Consider the following 15,383-nt stretch of genomic DNA (forward strand, 5'->3'; position numbering starts at 1 on the left):
CCGGGCTATTCTTAATATCCAGTATATGAAATCTGATGTAAATTCATGGAGGAGGCTGAACTTAGTCCATAAGTCTTGTGGAAGACGCACCTATCGTACTGTGTAACCATTAGATTATCTGAAATAAATCAGGCAATTGTGACAAAATGTGCGACTGCCAAGTCCCGGTCATTTCTGCTAATAATTATAGTGGCCATAGCTAGGTTGTTCAGTACATCCAAGTCCTATTTTGTTCAGCTTTGGCGTGTTATCCTTTTATTTCATAGTGATAAGAGATGGCCAGTGTTATATGCATTTGATATATCTTTGTTGAGGTCAATAGAACTGCAAACTAATTTAACTAAAATTTCAGTGTTGAAATGGATTGTGATGAACTATGCGGTAACAAAATATTACGTGAACGATTCCTTCAAACGAAATCCCAGTAATGAATTGCATTGCTGGAGAGAGGGAAAATGTTGCTGTGTTAGAGAAAATTTGATGTGGCGAGAGAGCTGGGCAGGGAAGAAGAGGTGAAAACATTAATTCATATCTTACATCTCACAGCACATGTGGAAATTGAGTTATTTTATTAAATGCTAAGACAAATAATGTAATGGGAAACTTACTGTCAGAAATGTTATTTCAACTGTAGACTGAAGTAATTTCATTTACCTGTGGTTTTCCCTGAATGCTTTAGGAAACCTAAAGCTAATGACACACCCTCACCCCACCCCACCATGACACCTGACCTGCTTTCATCTAAATAGTGCTAAGTCAAATGTTTATATTTTGAAAAAAAAGTTTGCAACAAAAACGGTATGCAGCATTCTGGGTTTTTGAGTACATAAGCCAGGGCCTCTCCACTTTGTCGCCATTGGGGATTTCACACCAGTAATGTGTTGGATGGAAACTTCTATTTTCATTGTCTTTGGGGAACATGATGTTTTTCACTTGCTGTGGCCCATGCAATACAAGTGGGTCCAAAGTCCTGGATCATCTAGACTTAAGGAACTAAACTCAGCAGCAGCTGTTTCTTGCGCCTCCACCACACTCCTCTCTGATCTACACTTTTCTTCAGGAACGTGCATGGTTACATCCATCTGAGATGGAGATATGGATGCTGTAGTAGCTGCCAGGTCACCTGCACTCTGACTAACTGGAAGATCAGGCATCTCCTCATCACTCACATCTTCACTGGGGCCGGAAGGTTCACTGTGAACATTTGTGTCTATGTATCTCAGCTCCTTCCTGCTTAGATAGAAAAGCTTCCTTTGCTTGCTTTCTTTTTCTGAATGCTGCCCCCGAGGGGTGTTTTCATCTTTCACTCATGACTGCTGTTCTGTGCCAGCTATAGTGGCTCTCAACACTCAATTGAAGGGGACAGATAAGCAGACTGGTAGCAGGGCCTGAGTGAGGGAAGATATCAGCATATTAAGGGCCTAACTGGCTCCTACTAGTTCAGTTGACTGCCTGTTCTTCTCAAGTGGGCTCAGGGAAGCAGCAGGAAACAGGAAGCTCCCTGAGAAGCTGGTGTTAATCACTCCAGGCCCCTGGGGGTGCTAGAGAGGTACATAAGAGGCTGCTCCTCCTCTCTCTCCCTGCAGCTCCTGCTGCTTTCTGTTATTCCCTCACCTTTTCTCCTGCCTGCCTGTTATGTCTCTTGTGCCCTCCTTCCTCCAGCACAGCACTCCACCATCTCTGTGCATCTAGAGCAGAGAGACTACATATGCACCGGCAGCAGACACAATTTTCTATGTTCTGGGTCCTAGTGCCGCCCCCAGTCTGGCACGTGAGGCGGCTGCCTCGGTTCGCCTCATGGTAAGACCAGCCCTGGAAGGGAGCCTCCGAGGTTGTTGGTGGCTTCACTGGAGTCAGAGCAAAGACTATTGCTGTGCCTGGAGCTGACTGAGGTGGGCCTGCAGTGAAGGACTGTGAGTAACCCCCACTCTTGTTTGGGAAAGTACTTTCAAGGGAAGGAGCACAGCAGAGAGACTGAGGAGAGGCTAAACGACCTTGCCACTGAACCAGGACCCAGAGCTGCTGACATTTGGTGGAGCCAGCTCCAATCGTCAGCGGGGTTGTGCAGCTTGTTGCCTTGGCTGGACTGATACTCTGTTGATTCTGTGTGCTGTCTCCAGCTGCAGATCTCCAAGCGCGCCCATGCAAGCAAGTGCCTAGGACTGTGAAATCCAGAGGAGTGTACAATCTGGGCTGGGGTAAATGGTGGCAGTGTAAATGCCAGTTACAGAAGTTTCATTTATTACTGTATACTATATTTGTTCAGCTGCCCCAGTGGATTTAAATTAGCAGTGACATCAAATTTTAGACCAGGGGTCGGCAACCTACGGCACGCATGCCAATTTTGAGTGGCACGCTGCCTGCCCGTTGAGAGGAGGAGGAGCCGGAAAGCACCACGCTGTGGGAAGAAACGGGCGAGGAGGAAGCTTCGCTGCCGCAGGATCAAGCTTCTGCCTCCTGCCCCCGCAGGGGAGAGCGGTGGGGGGGGGGGGATCCCGGCCCACCGCCCACCGCTCTCCCCTGCTCTGAGCCCCCAACACCCAGCCTTCTGCCCTGCACTTCCACACACCCCCAGTCCTCTGCCCTGTCCTCCCCCCCACACCCAGCCTTGTGCCCTGCACCTCCACCCACACCCAAGCCCTCTGCCCTTACCTTGAGTCCCCCCCACGCACCCCAGCCCTCTGCCCTGAACCCCCCAATCCCCACCCAGTGGGCTGAGCAGGCTGGCGGCATAAGATCAGCATTTTAATTTAATTTTAAATGAAGCTTCTTAAACATTTTGAAAACCTTGTTTACTTTACATACAACAATAGTTTAGTTATATAATATAGACTTAGAGAGAGACCCCTTCTAAAAAAACGTTATAATGTATTCCTGGTATGCAAAACCTTAAATTAAAGTGAATAAATGAAGACTCGGCACACCACTTCTGAAAGGTTGCCTACCCCTGTTTTAGATGGCTATACTCTGATATTTTTAAATTGTTAAGTGAAGGTGTGTGAACTCTAATTAATGTATACTGGATGTATATTATTTATAATTGGTGTTTTTGAGTTGGTACTTTTGAGATTATATTGAGTGTGTACAGGGGCCAGTCAGGCGGAGGCACCGCCAATTTTAAAGTCCTTTAGGAGTAAAGGGACTGCAGCAGAGGATTCCCATCTATCCAACAGCACCACTGGGATACTCAGGATCTTCTTTAATGTCAACAACATCAGGTGCCCAGGCACACAGGTGAGTGTTCCCTGCTACTGAGTAACCCAGGGAGGAAAGGGGGGTTACAGTCTCAATTACAATCAGATCAAATACCCTGCATGACACTGGACAAAAAACAGAAATACACCGTGCGCCTTCTAAAGTGCAGTTCAACTGTGACTGTATCAAACACCACCTGCAATGACAATCCACTGCCCCCTTGCTAATGACTACACAAATACCAGTAGCCACTTCCTCACGGGGGGAATAGCAGTGTCTGTTAGGACAATGTAAAAGGCTTTAGACATTTTTATACCAGTGAGGATTTTTTCCAGTTAGTGGTGAAGAAGGCAGTCAAGATTTTCAGACCTCTCAACACTGAGCAGCTTGCAACAAGGAACTACTCCGTGCAGAGTGGGGGGTGTTTCACACAAACAAACCTTGAAAGGGTTCAAAGAGTCTCTAGTGAAAAAAGCTTTTGATCCTTCCCAGGCCTTACCTGTGAGTCTGGCATATCAAGCCATTTGCACATGGGCAGCGCTCAAGCACTCCATCTGGTTCCAGTTCCCATGTGATCAGGTTCAGGAGTTTGTTTGAAGGATCATGGCAAGGTTCTCCTGCTGCAGGTAATGGAGTACACACAGGAAACAGAAGATCTGCATGCAAAAATGATAAATCCATAAGGATTTTTGATCCACAGGGTAACTAGTCAGTTCTGCATAGAAAAGATTCACAGTGAGCCAGGAGCTCTTTTCAATCCCTCACCCATGGGAGAGGTGTATCTCTCACCTGCCTTTCCACTAGACGGAGTAAGATTTCAAATCATTTATACTGTGGCTCTGTCTCATGTTCAGGCTAAGACAATCCCCATCCTCTTCACCAAAAGGCAGCAACGATTTGGCAATAAATTGAGAACTGCATTTCTGTAATGCCCTTCCCCTGAAGAGAGGTATTTTAGAAAAATGGGGGAACATACCATTCTACAAAGGAGGCAGCAGTGAGCAGTAACTGTTGAAACCTACCAGGATTTTTTGGTTTTAGATCTGGATGCAGGAGTTTGCATCTTGTTTTCCAATTTATTTTATGATTTCTTTGAAAGGATTAAATGTGCACTGCAGTTATTCAAAAAATAGTCAGGATTACAAGAAGTCACCACAAACAAATGTATGAATTAATTTAGGAAACCCCCCCTACTATTAAAAAAAAAAGCCTACACCAAAACCAAACTACAGTGACAGATCAAAAAAGCAAAATGGACTCAAGTGGGACTTATGTCAGAGAGGCCTTATACTAACCCTCCGCACACAGGTAAAATTCACCCTTTAGAGAGAGCAGTTATTTACCAGAATGCTGTGCAGTTTGGGACTCTTGATATAGAAAGCAAAGATGACCAGAAAAGGAAAGCACTCCAATATACCTCAGTACTCTGGAAGTACAGGAGTTTCAGGAATATCCAAATGCAGGTCCTGACAAACACACATACACGCCGCTCCCTGATGGTGACTTTTAATTAACAAAAGACCTTGCATTGTCGTTAAAAAATAATTAGAGGCAAATTGAAAAGATAAGTCACTTAGTTGGTATAGTAAGTGGTGGTCTTCAAGATGTGTGTTCCTACAGGTGCTCCACATCAGGATGTGTATGCCTGTGCACTCTTGATCAAAGATGTTCGTCAACTATGGGTACGTGCCTGTGCCCTGGACACCCTCATGTCCTCATACAAGCTATATTGGGAGATGTGCACTCACCACCACTCCAGTTTTCTTAAGCATGGAAGTCCAATGAGAGACTCCAAAGCAGAGGGGAAGAAGGGCAGATAGTGGACCGACCCATAGGGGGACATATCTTGAAGAACTCCAGTTACTGTACAACGTGTCCTCGCCGCCTCCTTTGAGTAGTGTCCCTATGGATGCGCGACTCCAGAGCAGTATCCCGATCATGGGGGAAGGGGGCTGCTGAGGAGGCAGATTCAGTACAGATCGTGGAACAGCCTCGCCAAAAGCCACGTCAGCTCTGGAAGTCATCACAAGAGTGTAACACTCAGAAAAATGTGTGTAGCAAAGACCTGGTGGCTGCAATGCAGATGTGTGAAATAGGTATTTTTTCAACAGGGCTACTGAGGTAGATTGAGCTCTGGTGGAATGAGTAATGATTCTGAGGGGGCTGAACCTCTGAAGCTTCATAACAGGTTAAGGAGTATCCTGCCACCGATCTAGATAGTCTTTTAGTTGGAAATCGCCTGTCCTTTCTGTAACTGAGATATAAAGCCTGGGTGAAGCCCTAATGGGTCCTAGTATTCCCTAGGCAGAAGGCAAGGGCTCTTACATCCAGTGTGTTGAAGGCTCGACTCTTCTCTTGAAGAGCGAGGCTTGGGATAAAACACCAAGAGGTGAATCTACAGGTTGATATGAAATTCTGAGGAAACCTTGGCAAGGAAGGGAGGGTGTGAACATGGTGTCACCTTGTCATGACAGAACACTGTATAGGGAATCCACCATCAAGGCTCCAAGCTCCCCTATTCTCTTGGCTGAGGTGATGGCTACCAGGAACATGGTCTTAAGGGACTGATGAAGAAGGGAACAGTTTGCCATAGGTTCAAATGGGAGTTTTCGTCAGCACCTTGAGGACTAAGCTGAGGTCTCGTGGTGGATTTGTACATCAGGGGAGCAATCTTGCTCTATACCTGAGAGCCATCTAGTAGCCTTGAAGTGAAGTGCTGACAGATTCAGATGAGTGTTTGATCCCGATTCCTGGGAGAGGTGGTTCAGTCACAGAAACAGGTGGATCAGTTCTGGTAACCCCGCCTGCCTTGGCCAAGATGGTGCTCTAAGGATGTCAACTAATTTTTTTTGTTTCAATTTGTTCAGGACTTTCAGCAATAATGGAGCCTGACGACAAGTGTAAAGCAGTATGCAGAGCCAAGGAATGGAGTTGCAGAGAAATCTATCTGTGGATGGCCCCAAGTAAGGCAGCTCTCTCAGAATACCTCATTGTTCAGCTCCCACTTGTGGTCGGTGCTGAAATGTCTGCTGAGGGAATCCGCCATTGTGTTCTGTAGTCCTGGTACATAAAGCGCTGAGATCTGCATGCAGTGTGAGAGATCCATAGTTTTATAGATTCAGCACACAAGGCCTGGGACCTTGCACTTCCTTTACGACTGATATAATACACTGTTACTCTGTTGTCCAGCATTATGCTGATTGGATGGCCCCTGATGTGGGGTAGGAAGTGCTTGCCTCCATAACAGGCTTCTCAGCGCTCCAATTTGTTGATATGGAGGTTGGACTCCTCAGGAGGCTATATTCCTTGAGTGTGAACCTGAGATTCTAGCAGTGTGTGCCCATCAGGGAGTAGTCTGTAGTGATGGTCCTTGCACACCTTTCATAGATCTTTCCACCAGCGGAGAGAGTAGAGAACCCTCTGAGGTACTGACACCCATTCACATAGACTGTGCTTGCTTGGGGTATGGACGATTATTAGGCAGGCTGAAGACAGAGTGTAGCCTTACTAAGGGTATCACAAATGTACAGGCTGCCATATAGCCCGGAAGTCATAGACAAGTCCATGCTGTGGTTTGCAGGCTTTGTTGTATCTTTGAAACAAGACTGGACTCTGTGGTAAATCTGTCCTTGCGCACGTTTGCCTGGCTATGGAGGAGTCTAGAGTAGCCCCAATGAATTCTCTGCATTGAGTGGGTATGAGGATAGATTTTTTTTCCATGTTGAGGCAGATGTGGATCACCCATAGGGTCGCTACTCAAAGAAGAAAGTTAACTTCCTACAGCTGTTGGTGATTATCTTAGAAATATTTGGGAAAACTGAATTATTGAACTGTCATTCTCACAATAGCAAGTGATGTAAAAAGACAACAGCAATCTTCATGAAAGAGCTTTGAGCAGGTTGTTTTTTCTAAGATTATACAACAGACTTTTACCATTAAGATCACAATTAACCAAAATGATTAAAAGAATGAAACCTTCAATAAATCTTCTGCAATTACTCAAGGCCCTAGACTGGTGTATAAAGCTGAATTTACAACATAATATATTAGGCCTGATTCTCATCTACACTAGTGTCCCTTTGCACTGTTCTGGCTGTGCGGCTTAGTGGAGAGGGCGCTTAACCAGGACTCAGGAGACCTAAGCTCTAGTCCTGGCCTGCTAGGTGACCTTGGGCAAATCACTTTCCCTCAGTTTCCTCATCTGTAAAACGGGGATAATGATACTGATCACCTTTGTAAAGCACTTTGAGATCTACCAATATAAAGAGCTACGTAAGAGTTAGGTGATGGTGGTGGTATTTAAACAGTACCTCCTTTAAAGCTTTAATACCATGGTTCTGGGCAGGGAAATAATCACTGTTTTCATTAACTTTACATTTTCCCTCTACAGCTACAGCAGGGGTTCTCAAACTGGGGGTCAGGACCCCTCAGGGGGTCACAAGGTTATTACATGGGGGGGTCGTGAGCTGTCAGCCTCCACCCCAAACCCAGCTTTGCCTCCAGCATTTATAATGGTGTTAAATATATAAAAAAGTATTTTTAATTTATTAGGGGGGTCACACTCAGAGGCTTGCTATGTGAAAGGGGTCACCAGTACAAAAGTTTGAGAACCACTCAGCTACAGGCTTTGTTCTAAGCATTTTTTATCAAGTCAGGAGCTAACTTTGACTTGAGTCAAATTTGCTGTGAAGGGTTTGTATTGATTAAATAATCATCTTCAGCACGATACTGGAATTGTACTGCTTCAAATGCAATTATTGCTGGCTCATATCACAGAGGAAACTGGGGTTCAGGGAACAGTGTGTTCCCCTCACTATATGTCCAGCCCTACACTAGTGAAGCCAGTTGATGTTTTGCGATTGGCTTCTATGGGATCCAGGAGCAGGATCTGAGTCCCACTTGGGGAAGTGATATTAGCAGTCAGAAGACTTGCTAAAGTTGCTCCTTCTTTCCTGTTTCTTCTTAGGGGAGGGGTTTACAGAAGAGTCCCTGTTGAAGCTCACCAAATTCTGTAGATATTTTAAAATAAAGAAAACCCTGATGAACAAGGAGATAATCCAAAACTGTTCTCTGCAAAGCAAAGTCTCCTTTATAGTGCTCTTTATTTAGCGTTAAGTATCAGGGGGTAGCCGTGTTAGTCTGTATCAGATGCAGGCATAACTTTCACTCTATGCATCCAAAGAAGTGAGGTTTTTACCCACGAAAGCTTGTGCCCAAATAAATCTGTTAGTCTTTAAGGTGCCACCAGACTCCTTGTTGTTTTTGTATTTAGCGTTAACGAGGAAAAACTGCACACACCCAACTGACTCAACTTGGATGGTGCCTGAAATGGACCTTCTTCCCATTCCACAGGACATTCCCTAGCACTCTGATACAATGGTTCTAGGCAGCAGAAGTCATCCCAAGTCCAAAGATTTGAGGCGGCTTCTTGGTCATGGGAGAGGCCAATATAGGTAGCAACATAGAAAATGATCTCCCTGGACTAGAGGAAATGTTGAGGTTGGGCACTAATACTGCAGAAGGGAGGAGGGGCATGAGGGCGACACACGAGACTGTCGTGGATAAGCAGACAAAGGCTTGGGATTGACTGGGTGGAAAGAGTGAGGCCCAGGCCTGAAGAAACAAATTGCTTATTTGCCTTTCACTATGTCAAGCTTCACTTCTGTAAGCCTCAGACTCTCTCGTGGGCTAATGGGGTGTTCTGTAGTGCCCTTCTAGTTCATGTCCTGTCCAGGACACTGTTGTGTACTGGACTGCATCATAATACCCAACAGTCTTTCATGCTAGAACTTCACATTTATGCAATCTCCTGTATTGGTGGTCTCCCTCTCTCTAATGTGGGAAGGGCCATTCAGGGGAAGCAAAAGTGCTTTTTGACAGAGCAAACTGAGAATCTCAAATATTTTCCGCTTTACAAGGCAAAAAGTAAAACACACTAAGTTTCTCCTTGGTATGAAAATTGGGCAAAGCTGTTATATTGTCTTCAAATGACTGTAGCTGCCCATTACAAACACACTATACCCTGCGCTCTTCTATTGCTCACACCATTCCGATCTAGAATGTTTGAAGAATGTCACTTTCACGGTAATGCAGTCCTGTAGGAAGTGCCTTCTCCCTCCCAACTCTAACTGCATTCTAAAGGCTTTATCACAACACACTCCCAGGACCGGCTCCAGGGTTTTGGCTGCCCCAAGCAGCCAAACCCAAAAAAAAAAAAAAAAAAAGCCGCTATCGTGATCTGTGGCGGCAATTCGGCGGGAGGTCCTTCGCTCCGAGCAGGAGTGAGGGACCATCCGCCGAATTGCCGCTGAACAGCTGGACGTGCCACCCCTCTCCGAAGTGGCCGCCCCAAGCACCTGCTTGGAAGGTGGTGCCTGGAGCCGGCGCTGCACACTCCACAGTAACACAGAGCAAAGGAGAGAATTACCCATTAATTTACACAGAGAGTTAGCTACTTCTGCTGAGCTGAAGATCCTCTTGCACTATAAAATGAATAGAATAAAAAAAGCAAAACCAGTTTACCTTTCTGAAAAGCACAGCATGTCCCAGGATTACAGTCATGTTGATTTTCACAAATTGTGCCATTCTCGCCTTTTGATGCAGCTTCCACACATTCACCCCAGGCGCAAAGCTGGTCTCCACAGCATTCAACATCTCGGGAGCAAGGCTTAGAAGAAGGAGAGGGAAAAATCACTGCAACAAAATTCTCTTTTTAGCACCAGCATTGAACTCAGCACTAAACATAGCAACCACTGGTAAGGATAAGCACAGACTTAAGGCCCAGATCCTGTAAGCAGCTCTCCGTGTGTTTTCAACTTTAAGCATGTGACTAATCCCATAGGTTAAAATAGGACTATTCATGTGTTTAACCTTAACTGCAAAGGGGAAACTAGATCCCAGAGAGATCTGAATCACTTTAAAGCAGTGCTGCACCCTCTAGCTGATAATTATCTTGATTATAATCAAGAGTCTTGAAAGAAAGGGCCAACTCCCACTCAAAGGAGGGAAGAGGGAAGCAAAGTCCCCAGAGAAAGATAGTTCCTAGGACAACAGCTTTCCAAATGTACCAGTGGTACATACCTGGTATGCATACCTATATGCACTGTGTATTTTTTTTTTTTTAATAATTTGATTAGCCATCTCTCAGATTCCTGGTAACTTCAGGGTTCAGAATTGTAACAGGGTTCATTGTGTACAGCCCACCCCAATATGCATGCATATTGCATGCCTCCCAAAGACAGAGGGGTTTCCCCTCCTGGGAGTGAGACTTTTGGGGGACTACACTCAGGGCCTGTACCCTCTGCTCATTATTAAGCAAGGGTTATTTGCAAAATTTGGATAGGAATCCAGGACTGGATCTCAAGCCACCTTGCAGTGTGAGGCTATTTAGAGCTGGGGTGTGTCTAGGGCCCATTTTTAATATACAATGGGCTACAAATATTCTACTGAACACTATGCAAAACGTGGACATTTCATGTTTATGTAAAATCTCCTGTTTTTACATAAAATCCTGTAAAATCTCAGTTCTTGCTTTGGGTTTATCTAAATTGCAGTAGTACAATGATGAAACAAAAACAAAAAAAGCCCATTAAAATACTGTCAGGCAGGTCTTTTCACTGTCACTTGGGGTCTGAGCCTCCAAAGACTTACACATGTGCTTAACGTTATGTATATGAGTATAGTAGAACTCCTATTTTATGAACTAATTAGGGACTGAGAATTTCATAAGTTGAACATCTCAAAACTAAGTAGTGTGTGTAAATTACAGTACAGTGAACTGCATGGCTTTCTTCTTGTCCTTTAAACCATTATAAAGCAATTTCCCATGTATTGAAATGAATGTCAACTTGTTCTTTGACATCACTAGGAAGGACATGCTATTCCTTCCTAGTTGGAAAAAATGGTTGTTCGTAAGATTGGTTTCCTAAAATGAAGGTTCACCAGGAGTCCCACTGAAGTCAATAGGACTATTTGTGTTTCAAGCTAAATGTTTGTGTACGTTTTGGCAGAATAATGGCCTCACACAGCAGTGTTTAGAATATAATATCCTGTGGGTAACAAGAACTTCAGCAGGACTTGCTTATTTGTTCCTTTTAGGCTCTATGGACTATATAGTTTTTGAACAAATATTTAGTTTCACTCCAGGCTAGCAAAGGAATATGAATGAAAAATACATCTGGATATGGAGATAAAAACATTTAATGAAAAGACTCCGTTTGACTCTTAGCAGGACTCTCAGCACAAGGAGCACTACCTCCTAGCATTGACAGCCCTGTGAGAAGATAACCTACTATTGCTACCAGCTGAGGGAGTTAATCCTTTAGCTGAAATGGCAGAGGTTTGCTCTTAAGTTCCCAGATTCAAACACTTAATGACCCACGCAGGAGGGAGTTACACAAACACAAATAGAGCATGTTCATATAGGTGTATGGACGCAATGTGCAACTTGTCATTTTTATCATGTTAGGCAGCAAAGTCACTAATTCTTTTCTATAAGTGTCTGATTGAACTCTAGTTGAAGTCAACCGGAGTTGGATTGAGTCCTAAAGCACCAGTGAATAGAATCCTTATAACACACACAAGAATATGCAGGGCAAGAAAAAGCATTCTGTATATGCATATTCAGTGTTTGCTGCTGTGATACCTTCCCCCCACCCCCACCCAAACAGAACTTAACCAATAGAGATATCACTTTTGGTCAACGGCCATTAATGATGGTCCTTTATGTGGTGAGACAGTTTTTGAAGACCATACAAGAATTCGGTACTTACAGAATGTTGGGTTTTACAGAGCTGACATAAGTATTCGAAACTGGAGAACTGGCAATATTTCCCTATCTCACAATCCTCATCAATTATGCACTCCTAGAGAAAGGAATGGGAAACCGCTTGATTAAATCATTGGACTTGCTACTGCTGTTTAACAGATATCAGAACTTTTTTTATAAAATACTAGAAGGTCTTAGAAAACCTAGAAATGCTTCTCTCTCTCTCTCATACAAATTTGCAGTGGCTAATGGGAAACCATCCCCCACTGCAGATGGCTAGCATGCTGTAACAGGAGAACACTCTGTTACCCTGGCATATTTATACACTGTTGAAAACTATGCAAAAGAGAAGCTTTCAGGCAGGCTCAACTAGCTCTTCTCCCTCAAAGTATGCTGCGGGGGACCCTCAGCTTCTTGTAAGAGGATTAATATCACCGAACCTAGTAACATTAATTCATTTCTTGTTCTGCTTTTCTGGGCATTCCAGGTAAAGAAAACTGAAGGCATTTTCCTCAATGCGAGGGAACAGACTCAGGGCCCAATTGTGAATGGAGGTGGAGACAGCTGGAAGTGAGACCACATCACAGCAGCAGCCCTGGGAGCAATGTTTGAGGACTGTGTGTGGGAGACAGTGCTGTAGCAACTCCCTAGCTATGTGAAAGGATGCAGCACTCATTCAACTCCAGGCCAGCCACCAGCTCCACACCGCCTCCCCATGGCCCGTAGGTTAATGCTGCTGGTTTCTAATCCCCCATAGAACTGTACCCGGCCCCTGCAGGCATGCGAGGGTGGGGCTTGAAGGGAGAGAGAAGGCTCTTTTTGCCTTCCTCCTCCCCTTATGCACGGCCCCTTATTCAACCTCCCTTGAATATGCTGTCGCACAACTGTGACCTCAGCCAAACTCTCCTGCATTATGTTAATGCTTCTATCAAAAAAGCATTTCTACCCTGTCAAAGTACAGTGTGTTCTTTACGGTACTGGCAATCTTAAAAATGATGGAAACACTTAGCAGCACTAAACTAAGCTTGTATCATAAAAGAATGGCAGTCTTGTTCCTTGTTAATAACAGCATGTTTGTCTTCCTTTCCTTGTTGCTTCACAGGCATCCCATGATCCCCAGTTCTGTAGTTTCACTCCGAAACTAATCAGAACCACAAACTTACACAGTAATGTGCCCCTAATTCCAATAATCATTCTTTTAACATAGTCTAAATACTGTAATGCAAAATGGCTACATTCCATATATACTACAAGTATCTCGAGCCATATTCTCAGCTGCAGTACAAGCTCCACCGATATCAGACACACACCAATTTATACCAGCTGAAGTTTTAGACCAGAGGTTCTCAAACTGTGGTCCACGAGCTCCGTTCAGGTGGTCTGCGGATAGTTCCCTCTCAGGTGCGCACCTGAGCAGCTGCACACAAGAGAATGAAGGGCCACCCCGCGGCTCCACTAATTAGGTGCCTGAATCCCTGGAGAAAATGCACATATAAGGTGAGGTGGTGGCCTTGGGGGGAATAGAGGGGAGTTGGGAAGGGGCAGTGGGGTGAGAAGAGGGGGTGGAGGAAATTTGTGATGTTCAGGGCTGCAGCGGCCAGAGAAAGAGGCGACTGTCCCCAGCTCCGGGGCTGCAGCTGCCAGGGAGAGACCTCCCTCCTTCCCAGCCCCAGCTCTGAGGCTGCTGTGGGGGGGGGGGGGGGGAAGAGACCTCCCTCCTTCCCAGCCCCAGCTCTGAGGCTGCTGTGGGGGGGGGGGGAAGACCTCCCTCCTTCCCAGCCCTAGCTCAGGGGCTGCCGCGGCAGGGGAGAGGGGGCACATCCTTTGCATGAGAAAGGTAAGACTACTGATATTAAAATATGAGTCGTGTGCTTTTATTTGTAGAACAAAAAAAAACATTTTTATGTAGCACTTTTATCCAAGGTGCTTTACAATAGTTAGCTAACAGTACAAACAACATTTGGAAAGATCATTAAGTGGTCCACTGAGACCCTCAGCAATTTTCCAGTGGACTGCGCAAAAAAAAGTTTGAGAACCACTGTTCTAGACTATACAGTTCAAAGTAATTCACCACATTAAATGCTTTAGAAATGCATATAATAAAATATTTGGTTTTCCATGACATCGGAATGTTTGACTTCACTACATTAACAGCTGGGTTTAATAAAAAGAACTAGTTCAGGACTGGTAACTATTTCAGGAGGACTCAAGCTTAATTCGTAAAAAGGGCCACCTATTCAGCAAAGTACTCAAGCATGTGATTAAATGTACGCAGATAAGCAGTGCCCCTGAGGTCAGCAGGACTAGTCACATGCTTAAGGTTAGGCACATGCCTATGACCATTACTGCCTCAGACTGTACCTCCTTGCCACAAGTTCCAAAAGAACTGGCAGGGAAGGATGATTCTTTGCTCATTCAGCCTAGAAAGAGGAAAACCAGTTAGTCAGAAATCCACATCACCTCCCATGGAAAATTCTGACAAATATCTCTGGACCTCAATCTCCAGTCCAGCTTGGACTAAGGAGAGACAGGGGAGGAATGGGGGGAATACACTCGGTAAGTTAGAGTGACCAGACGGCAAATGTGAAAAATTGGGGTGGGGGAGAAATAGGAGCCTATATAAGAAAAAGACCCAAAAATCGGGACATCTCGTCACCCTACGGTAAGTGCATGTGCTCGTGTTTTCCAGGAGTGTCTGGCTCATGTGGTGGAGGAGAGTCTTGTACTTAATTACAACTGAAAAAGTTTTTTCTTTCAAATCAAATGGTAAATCTTGTTTTATAAAACTAGCTTCCTCCAGGTTAGCAGCAACATGGACAATTGAAGATTAAAATATAGCACAACTCCTCTATGACATAATCTGTCCTATATCATTTGGTACTTAAACTCTAATAGCAAGAGTCTCATTGCTTTGACACTGATAAATAACAAAAGATCTGTCCAGAGACCCCTACATTCTCCCAGGAGATTGATTGTTACTAGGTGAAGTTGAATCTGGAGTAGGCAGGCTGTCAGATACAGCTTTCATTCCTAGCTTCCACTGAAGGTTTATTCTGAATTAACTCAGATGCTTTTTCCCCACAGTTTCCCTGTTGCACCCCTCACAAACAGGGTGATGCACTCAAATTGTGGCATAATCTGTGGGTGCATATGGGTTCTAACACTAATCCAATTAGTGCAGCAAGATGCTGTCATCCAGATCAACCATAATGATTTGGGAGAGTGATTGCACTGCGAAATAACCATGGCTAACTAAGCATTATGGTCCCAGGCTCCACTGCATTCCCGGTTACAGCCGCCACACTGCAGTGTATCAAATGGGCTAAGTTGCATGGCAAGTAATGTTGCCCATTCAACTATCCATCTCCACTATATGAGATGGCTTTTAAACAGATTTAAACTCCAATATCCACAGGATACA

The 15,383-nt window shown here is 44.7% G+C and overlaps 1 protein-coding gene across 3 annotated transcripts in view; it reads right to left on the reverse strand.

Annotated features, from left to right (window-relative positions):
• The window catches only part of DKK3 (dickkopf WNT signaling pathway inhibitor 3), a 59,698-nt gene that overhangs the window by 4,034 nt on the left and 40,281 nt on the right, over positions 1–15,383 (reverse strand). For all 3 annotated transcript variants that reach the window (XM_054026732.1, XM_054026731.1, XM_054026733.1), the window contains 3 exons: positions 11,967–12,059; positions 9,718–9,862; positions 3,695–3,851 (listed from right to left, as the gene is read on the reverse strand). In XM_054026732.1, coding sequence (XP_053882707.1) covers positions 3,695–3,851; positions 9,718–9,862; positions 11,967–12,059 — 395 coding nt within the window. The remainder of the gene's footprint in view (positions 1–3,694; positions 3,852–9,717; positions 9,863–11,966; positions 12,060–15,383) is intronic.

Source organism: Malaclemys terrapin, chromosome 4 (assembly GCF_027887155.1).
Source record: "Malaclemys terrapin pileata isolate rMalTer1 chromosome 4, rMalTer1.hap1, whole genome shotgun sequence".
Taxonomy (NCBI): domain Eukaryota; kingdom Metazoa; phylum Chordata; order Testudines; family Emydidae; genus Malaclemys; species Malaclemys terrapin.